Here is a 10,132-nt window from a genome sequence, read left to right as displayed (position 1 = left end):
AAAGCTTATATTCTGGATACTTTATCTTATTTCCTTAAGCTTGACACACAAAACCAAAATCAAATCATACAGAGTCATTTTCTGGGAAAAAAAGTTAGCAGTAATTTTAAAAAAAAATTATGAAGAGAAGTTGTAACTAAGTATGGACAAGTAGTCAAAATCAGCAAGAGGCCATTTAAATGAATATTTATTCTTTTGTTTTGATTTTGACTTGCCATGGGAACTGGGACAAGTCTCTTAATGACATGTTTCTAGGATTTCTAGAGAACTCTAAAATGGATGTAAGTCATTTGTTTTTAGTGGTTTAGACTGAATTCATTTGAAGGAAGGGAGATTGATGAGATGTTTTACTAGAGCCCCTTACAAGTTTGGCAGAATATTTAACTGTCAATTAAATTGTAAAGTATTCTGACCACCTCAAGAGATGCCAGATACAGTCAACAATTGTGAGCAAAGTATTCCAAAATGCTTATAAAAACACTTGATGATGAGTCAGTCAGTGCAGTGGAAAGTGTACTGAATATGTAGTCAAAGAGCCTGAAAAATTGGCTTTGCCATTTATGACTTGTAAGATCTTAGACAAGTCAAGTCATACAATGTTACAAGAGTTAGTCACTGAGATACTTCCTGAGAGATGGGTGTCTGTTCCTGTTTGGCTAGCAAGATTATAATTCCAATGGGTTCTTTCTGTCTCTTGTTCATTATAATTTGTTGTTCTGTCGTATCCAACTCTTTATGACCCTATTTAGGGTTTTTTTGGCAAATACTTGACTGGTTTGCCACTTCTTTCTCCAGTTCATTTTAAAGATGAGGAAACTGAGACAAACAGGGTTAAGTGACTTGTCCATGGTGACACAGCTATTAAGTATCTGAGGCCAGTTTCAACCTCTGGAGGATGAGGTTTTCTGCCTTCAGATCTGCACTTAATCCTGGTGTAAGTTTCCTATTCCTAATCCTGTACCATAACTCTTTAAGCTTCAGAAGGACAGGACTATGCCTTTTACTTGCTCAAGCAAGGAACAAAGTGCTCTATTAAAGCTAGCACATAATTTAAGGAGCCGCCTCTTCCCAGCTATATAAATCCATTAGGCTTCCTAATAGGACTATGCCAAATTTCACAGACAGAATCAGACCATTCTTTTAGAAACAGGGGTAAAGACAAAGGGGAAAAGCTCCCTTCCTGCCATATCTCTGCTGGAAAGAAGGAAAGGCAGCAAAGGCAACAAAGGTACAAGTGAAATATAAGCAAAATCTCTTAAAATAGGGCCAGTTCTACCTAAATGCAGGTAGTACTCTCTTAACAACAAAGCAATGTAGTACAGAAAAAAGTGCTGAGAGGTTTAATCCATCTGCTCCTTTGGGATGGCAGGCAATTCCTTCCTCTCTGTGGTTAAAAATGGCAATAATGGTGTTACAATTCCGAGGGCCTGCCCAGAAAGTTCATACAGAGCTTTCAGAACCAAACACATCTTAGGATTCAATGAATCCAGGACCTCCTCAAAATTATGGTGTTTTATCCATTAGTACAATCTCAATCTATTCATCCCATGTAATTCTTGAATGTATGCACTGATGACAGGGAACATGGTGTGATAAGGCAAGGGTGAATAAGAAAGGATTCTAATTTTTAAGAATTGCCTTAAATGCTGAGCTTTCATAGAGAGAAAATAGTACTGAACTTCATAGTCTTGAAAAAGAATAATACTAGTAAAATAAGGAAGGCACTGAATGTTTGGTCAATTATTTTAATACGCTCATAGGTAGTTCATATGAATACTCATATTATAAAAATTAGCTGCCATAGCCCAAATGTATAAGTGTTTAAGAAAGCTTTCATTTAATCAAAAGACATTATAGCACATTAACTTTCCTTACTATATTATCTTTAAAAGTTGTGGAACAATGCTAATTCTAAAATTAAAGCATTAAAATAGTTAGTTTCCATGTAAGTATGTTACTTTTAATAATTTAATTTTATGAATTGCTAAAAATTACATTCACATATCCAAATTACAGATTTGGCATTCTCAAAGATAAAAATTCAGGTGAAAAGTTTACATGCAGTTAACAAAGGCTTCTTCAGCACATGTTGTTTCTGAAGCAATTCATTGTTATTGCCTCAGAAGAGATCTGCACAGAAAGCATCAATAAAATCCCCCCCCAAAAAAAAACCCCGACCCTTCCCCATCCCAACACAAAATACCCAGTACAAGTAGTTACTAAAAAATGCTTTCTTAGAAGGAAGCATTTATAAAATGCAGAGATCTGACCAAGCAAAGTGCTCGTGCAGACAGGCCTCACCCTTAAAGCTGCTTCCTTGGGAAGTAGCCACAGCTCTGGATAGTTTAGATACTCATCACCCAAAGGATCTGCCTGATTTCAAGTAGGAGAAGGGCGGATATCAGAAAGAAAATTAAGGTGCATAGCCACCTTCTAGAAGAGATTCTCAGTAAACATTTGACAGGCAGCAGCAACCAAGAAAGAAAACATTTTAAGAATTAACTTTTTTCACAGAATTTGAGAGCCCCACTGAAGTGCCCAAGGTGAAGCTGTTCATTTATCATGTCTTGATCAACAAAAAGAAGTACACACAATTATTTAAAATACAGCATTCACTTTTTGATGAGCACATGGCACCAGGTAAGGAGGAAAACTGCTCCTGTACTACCTATCCCTGATATTTCATCTACCAAGAATTTTTCTTAATCATACAATTATCCTAAATAACATGATATTCCATAATACTGTCATAAGCATCTCCCACCTACAGATTAGAAATCAAAGTACATTAATTCTGAGTTCCTGAAAATTCAAGATCATAGCAATAGTGCTCTAAATTGTACTCCTTAACAAGCTTAATGGAGACACAGAAAGTGACACCAAGCAATGTTTATTGTGCAATTTCAATAGTCATTTGGGAAATCGTGGTTTTAGAGTGCTTCTCTAGCTATTTCAATTGCCCACAAGCAACAAGGATTTTGCTTGTAGACACCAAATATCTTAAAAACAAGAAGTACTGAAATGTGACTGGCACTGATGATTCATTTTACAATTTAAAAATAAAAAATAAAATAAAAATCACAGATTTGAACTATTATTTCTTTTTAAAAAATAGTCAAAACAATTTGATTACCTGGAAAAAGTTTTTTGAAATAGAGCCCTTCACACTTATACACATACTTTGTAAAACTCTAAATCAATAAATAATGCTGATGATACAATGAAGATTTCCCAAGTGATGAGTGTTTGAAGTTAAAAGTGAGAAATGGACTTTTTTGGTACCCTGTGAATTGAGAGCTTATAAGTGGAATCAGCCAGCTCCTTCCACTTTACATGGATTTCACTTTGATTTGCTTCATTTTCAGTTGTTTCTTCTCTAGTTTCTTCTGCTCACGTCTCAAGGCAGCTTCCTATTGAGTAAAGAACCCAAAATTAAGCCAAAGGCAGAACCCCCAAACCCGAACAAAAAAAGTACCATTCCCACAGTACTGTACAAATTTTCCAAATATACTAGGAGTTTTAACTTTTTATTGCAGCTATCAAATTTCAAACATAGCTATCTAGAAGACCTAGAGCTGTGTAAACCCAGATAAATCATTTGACTTCTCAGTGCTCCAGGCAACTCTCTAAGGAGTATAAATTGCACAGGCATGTATTACAGTAGGAAGTTTTTCCTCTGTGAGTTCCCTGTAACAAAGAAATCAAGGGTCTATTCTCCATCAACCCCTACTTTTATTAAGAACTTTGCAAATATCAACAAATATTTCCTTATACAAAGAACAGAAAAAAAATGGACTGTTTTTGAGACACTGAATCAATATTACACTCTTTAGCAAATACTGAAAATAGTAATACTAAAGCAAACCCAGAGAGTAAGAACTTAGAAGGATAGCGGTGCCCTTGAGAAGGGGAATTCAGAAGATGGGAAGGTACTGAGGGGAAGATAATGTTTAAGATGTCTATTATACAATTTGGAATATCCATTAGGTAGTTTATAATATGGGACTGGGGGAAGAGAGAAAGAGAGAAAGAGAGAGAGAGAGAGAGAGAGAGAGAGAGGGAGAGAGGGAGAGAGGGAGAGAGGGAGAGAGAGAGAGAGAGAGAGAGAGAGAGAGAGAGAGAGAGAGAGAGAGAGAGAGAGAGAGAGAGAGAGGGAGAGGGAGAGGGAGAGAGAGAGAGAGAGAATAGAGCTACAAATCATCCACAAAGAGATGCTAATTATAATCATGGGAGCTGGTAAGATCACCAAGTGAGAGAGTAAATTGAGAGAAGAGGGTACAGGACAGAGTTTTTGAGTATACACATAATGAAAGAGTGTGATATAGCTAAAGATTCAGCAAAGACTCTGAATCAGATAGGAGGAGTGTCATGGAACCCTAAAAAAGTGGAAATATCTAGGAGAAGAAGATGGTCAATACTATCACATACTAAAGAGAAATCAAGAAAAAGAAAGACTAATAAAAGATTCCTATATCTGACAATTTTACGAAATCATTGGTAATTCTGGAAAGAAAAATTTCAGATGAATGGTATATATCGTCAGAAGCCAGATGGTAAAGGGCTAGAAGGGAAGGAGCACAGACAGTTTTTTTCCTAGGAATTTTGCTGAGAAAAGGATGAACAATAAGGATAACAGCTTGAGAGCATAACAGTATTAAGTACAAGTATTTGTTTGGTTTCTTAAGGACAGTGGAGCCTTAAGTATGTTGTAATAAATAAGGAATCAGTAGAGAGGGAGAGGGGATGATTGAGAAGAGAATCCTCTGAAGAATCCATTTTCTGTTTCCAGGACAAAAAAGCATAATAATCAACACACTGATCAAGAGGAGAAACCCATTTAGTTATTTCATAAAAAAACAAACCTTGGAAACAGACAGAATTGTGGCATGTAAAAGTAATGGCAATTGAATATATCATAAGAAATGATGACTTTGTAGAATTCAGAGAAACTTGGGAAGAACTGTATAAGCTGATATAGAGTAAAATGAGCAGAACCAGGAAAATAATTTGCTAGATGACCACAATAATAGGGAAGCAACTCTGAAACTATTCAAAATACTGATCATGGCAATGACCAATCATGAGCTTTGAGTAGACTTATAAGTCATGTTCCGACCTCTTGCCGGAGCTGATAAATAAAAAAAGTATGATGAGACACCTTTTCAGGTATGGCTAATGTATTGATTTGTTTGGCAATACTAATATATGTCTAAAACAAAACTCATTACTTTTCTCTTTATGTTCCCCCTACTTTCCAAACATCCCTATTAGTATCTGGGGTAGCACTACACTTTCAGTCATCCAAGTTTGTTTGAAAGTTCCATCATCCTCAGCTCTTCATGCTGAAGCATCCATTTATAATCAATTACCAGATCTTTGATTCTATCTACAATAATTCTTGCACATATTCCCTTCTCTCCATCTACACAGCTACTGCCAAAGCTCAAACATTTCTTGCTTGAAATAATTTTTAAAATCCCATTTAATCTCCTTGTCTTGAACCTCTCCTAACTCCAATCCACCTTCTAATTACTTGACATATAAGGTTCCTACTTCATAGGTTTGACCATGTCATGCCTTACCCCTAAGTCATTTATTCCTAACATCTTATTAGTCTCAGGTTCAAATATAAATTTGTCTGGCATGTAAAGCTCTTCACAGCCTGGTCTTTTTCTGCTTTTTCTTACAGTGCTCCCACAGCATGTGCACAGCCTGCTGACAAACATACTGCTTGCTTAATATTCCAGTACACATGATATCCTCTCTCTCGTTTTTATGACCTTGTACTGGCCTGAAATACAGGTCTTCTTTACCTCTACCTCTTGGAATCTTTAATTTCCTTCAAGATCCCATTCAAACACCACTTTCTAAATGAGGCCTTTATGATGTCTCTGTTAGTAACTATTTTATATGAATAGAATACTGTATATACTTTCTGCATATACTTATACATGTACATGCTATCTCTTCCATTAAAATGTACAACTCTTGAATAAGCATTAGTTGCACTTTTGTCTTTGTATTCCAAAGTGCCTACACAATAGGGCTCCCTGAATGATCTATTACAAGGGAAGGCCTTCTATGGGAATAGGACATATAAAGAGGAACTTAAAGAGAGATAAAAAACAAAGAAAAATTTAAAAAAAAAAAAGAAAAGAAAAAAAGAAAATGAAAAAGTTCAGAAGGAAAGGGATACAAATAGGGCAGTTTGTTAATATTTAATTAATATACATTAAAAAAAAAAAACAAATTTTAACAGACATTCTCTAATTTCATATATCATCCTTTTCTGTTCTATGTATATTTTTTGTTCTATGTAGAGTGGAATATTTAATTTTGTTGATGATTTTAAAATTCATTAAAAATTCTTTTTTTTTTCTTATATTTTTAGTGGCTATTCCTGTCTAAGTCTTTTTTTCAGACATGATCTCAGATCTAACTTTTTTTTCTCACTCCCAAGGGAAATTGGAATGGAGCAAATATCCCTAGGAAACATTTTCTCTACATCTCAAGTGTACAGAATAAAAGGTAGGATTGAGAGGGGAAGGGAAACACAGAGCGTTCCCATTTCTTCTAAGATATGGCCCCAGTGAGTTGTCACCTCTAGTCTTCGCTGTTTTTCAGGATCTTCTTCATTCATGATCCGTTCCTTTTCCGCCCTCTTTTTCTCCTCCCGGCGAGACTGTGCAGCTTCCTGCCTCTGCACGTGCGTCAGCTTCAGGAAATTCTCTTCCACTCGAGCCCGGTTCTTATCAGCTTTTTGTCTGCCCTTTCCACAAGACAAAGAAGCATTTCAATCAATAGCTCATTGCTCAAAAGCAAAAATCCCATTTCATTTATTTAAAAAAAGGGCTCCCTTGCTATTTCCATTCTCAATCCCTGGCCCTCCACCCCTTTATCTCTCCACTGAATTGGACATTAATGCTAGCAAAAGAAACATGCATTCAATTGGAAGGCAAAGTTGTAAGGATGTGGCACTTACTTCTCGATTAAGTCGAAACTTTTTGGCTTTATCGATAGAATAAATCACCATGTTCATCAGGGGCAGCAAAGCCTCCATATCCTTTGGGGAAGTGTTACCTAAGCCAGGCACTGGAAAATAAACCCATTCTAAGTTTCCTTTTTTTTTTTTTTTTTTTTTTAAATATCATTAAAAGAAATGCTTTCCACATTTATTTTAGTTTAGATGTATTTTCTCCTTTAAAAGGCAGTTACCTATAAAATGGGACAAACAATAGAAACTAAGATATAGGAAGGAACTAAGATTCTTTTTAAAAATTAAGGACAATACTGGTTTAATTAATGCTGCTGTAACTCTCTTATCTAAAAGAAAGCACAATAATCCTCCTTTTAAGAGGTCTATTTCATAGACCAGCAGCTTAAAGACATGAATTGATGACACAACTCTTACCATTAAATGTAAACAATAGTGTCCTCTTGGTGTCCGGCAGCTTTAAAGGCTGGCCTTCCCTGTTCCAGGAAAAAAGAAAAAGTTGTTTAGACAGAAAATAAGAGACATATTCTTTATTCATGGAAAACATGCTCATGCTCTATGCTGGTCATCACAAACAGATGAACACACACTTGAAAACACATGGAATATGATGTCGGTCACCACAATGCTTTACTTACAAAATCCATTTCAAAAGTCTAAACTAATTAAACAATCAGGGAAGTTCATTATTTGATTGTTGCTTACACAATTTCTACACATGAAGTTACAAGTGGAAGCTCCCCCCCCCCCCCCCCCCCCCCCGTTGCCCAACACTATCAGGAAATCTTTTTTATATGTGTGACCAGCAAACTCTTAATAAATGTCATAATTTTTTGGGAAGGTTTTAGTCTTTTTCACTTCCTATTATCTATGGTAAACTTCTAGGCAGAAGCAGCTTAGTCGTAGATCAGGTCCAAGCTTAAGAGCAAAGCAACACACAACAAGTTGTAGGACTATAGACTTTAAATAATTCTAGAACCAACTTTCTTTATTCAACCTAAAATTAGGATTTTTTACTTTTGCATTTGTCACCAGGCATCAAAAAATAGACTTAAAGAGACCCAAATAAATGTTTGATAGGAATTTTAACCTAGAAATTAAATAACTTTATGGTCCTAATGCTGCTGTTAATCTGAAGGGAGATTTCTCATTAAAGGTTATATAAAAAAGACTGTCTCTTTTGTAGCAACAATACAGAGGCTAACTCATTCATAAGTTCTCCTCAAATGCAAAGAGAAAACAGCAGATTGATAATAAACGTGACAATAAACTGAAATTTAGCATTTTCTGATCACAGCAAATACACAGTACTCAAGAGAAAAGCCTTCTTTAAGAAAATTTAAGTCAGAAGTTAATATGATAATGCTACTCCATTAGATATTTTCATGTAAACATTTTAATTTAAGCAGAACTGTAAATTTAAAAGACAAATTCAAGCCCTTGTGGCAACTGTTTTTGTTTATATTGGAACAATTTCTGGTCAAAGTCCTACAGACTATTGTTGTTGCTTTTAGAAAATATTTTACATAAGAAAGCATAAAATTACCTACTATGAAAGAAGCCATATAGGGCATGTAGGTTTGTAATTGATAAATCAAATAGTGTAGCGCTTAGCACAGTATTTGGCAAATAGTAAGTGCTTAATAAATGCTTATTTATTGAAAGTACAGAAATGGATATCAAGATGAGAAATCAGAAGCACAAAAGGAAAAACAGATTAATAGCTCATTTCCTTTACATCCATTCTGCCAGAATTTCATTCACCATATCACATGAATAAATGAATGACAATAAGACACAGAAAAAACCAGGTCAAATTCATTTGTTTGCTTCACATAGGTGTTGAAACACCTTTCAAAATGAACTTAAGTTCAGTAGCCTGCCACCAGTTTCCCTTACCCATTTTGCAAGGGAAATTTGCCAGTGGCACCTTGTTGATTTTCAAAAAACATCAAGTTAGTCAAGCAGATTTGTTTGGGAATTTCATCTCTTATACATACTCTTGCATGACTTTTGGACCGGAGAACTGGTCTGAAAAATGGACTGATTCAATCTTGTCAGCATAGTGTGTGAGAAAGTGTATCATCTGGGGGGGGAAAAAAAAAAGTATGCTTGTTTGTTTGAAACTTTAGGCATTTGTACTTCAATTTTTCTTAAACACACAATTCTATTATTTAAAATGCTATATTTATGAAATCCCTAAGCCAGAGGTTTCAGAAGTTAAATTTTATAAACAAGATCCCTGATTAAAAGTCTCCTTTGTAGTCATAACATAGAAGCTAAATAAGTCCTAAATTTCTTCTGAACTGGAATGAGAAAACAGAATAGATTGATAGTTATTTAAGGAGTATATGACATAAAGTAAAACTATAAAGACTCAGAAACAACAAATAATTTTAATGAAACCTCTTTAAAAGATCAACCTTTACTTATACCTTGAAACACACACAATTGGATAAATCATCTTTCCCCTCAAACCTGCACCTTTATACCTCACTTCACTATTCACTATGTATTGATAATACATGTATGTCTTTCTACTATGGAAATCTTTGTCACTTTGGCACCTGTGTGTCTCTCATCTTCATTCATCTCTGAGACCATATGAACCTACCTCAGGAATGTTTCTCTCACACCTTGTCCCTCTTCTCCTGTACCTTTGTCCCCATGACCTCTAACCTAATGACTAGTGACCTCCTTAGTAATCTCTTTAGTCCACCCTCCATCCCACATCGTGACACAAGCAAGTTTCCTAATTCACTGCTCTAAGTTTATCTGTCATCTTCTGGACAGCTTTCAATAGTTCCTGACTGCCTATTGAATAAAGTAAACATTATTTTGGCATTCAAAGACAGTCCATAATGAATTTAACCCAGCTTTGTAGATTTCACTTAAATGACTCTCCTTTCCATACTCAATGTTCAGAACTAAATGGTATTGTGTACCAATCATTCCTAATTCTCCTTCTGCCTCTTTGCCTTTGTTTACTTCAGTGCCCCGAATGGATACTCCTATATCAAATGCCCAATCTTTGCCTTGTTGAAATTCCTTCCTTTATGAAACAGACTTCAAGGATTACCTCTTCTATTAAGAGCTCCCTAATTTTCCTAGGTAAAAGTCATTTCTCACTCAAATACC

General features: G+C 35.4%; 1 protein-coding gene across 1 annotated transcript in view; it reads right to left on the bottom strand.

Annotated features, from left to right (window-relative positions):
• Positions 1-2,874: 2,874 nt before the first annotated feature.
• The window catches only part of CCDC47 (coiled-coil domain containing 47), a 36,564-nt gene continuing 29,306 nt past the window's right edge, over positions 2,875-10,132 (bottom strand). The window contains exons 9-13 of the mRNA XM_074260843.1: positions 8,995-9,080; positions 7,412-7,470; positions 6,983-7,092; positions 6,602-6,769; positions 2,875-3,410 (exon numbers count right to left, since the gene is read on the bottom strand). Of these exons, the coding sequence (XP_074116944.1) occupies positions 3,330-3,410; positions 6,602-6,769; positions 6,983-7,092; positions 7,412-7,470; positions 8,995-9,080 (504 nt within the window). The 3' untranslated portion in view covers positions 2,875-3,329. The remainder of the gene's footprint in view (positions 3,411-6,601; positions 6,770-6,982; positions 7,093-7,411; positions 7,471-8,994; positions 9,081-10,132) is intronic.

The sequence above is a fragment of the Sminthopsis crassicaudata genome, chromosome 4 (genome assembly GCF_048593235.1).
Source record: "Sminthopsis crassicaudata isolate SCR6 chromosome 4, ASM4859323v1, whole genome shotgun sequence".
Classification (NCBI taxonomy): Eukaryota; Metazoa; Chordata; class Mammalia; order Dasyuromorphia; family Dasyuridae; genus Sminthopsis; species Sminthopsis crassicaudata.
This window is presented reverse-complemented; position numbering and strand designations above follow the sequence as displayed.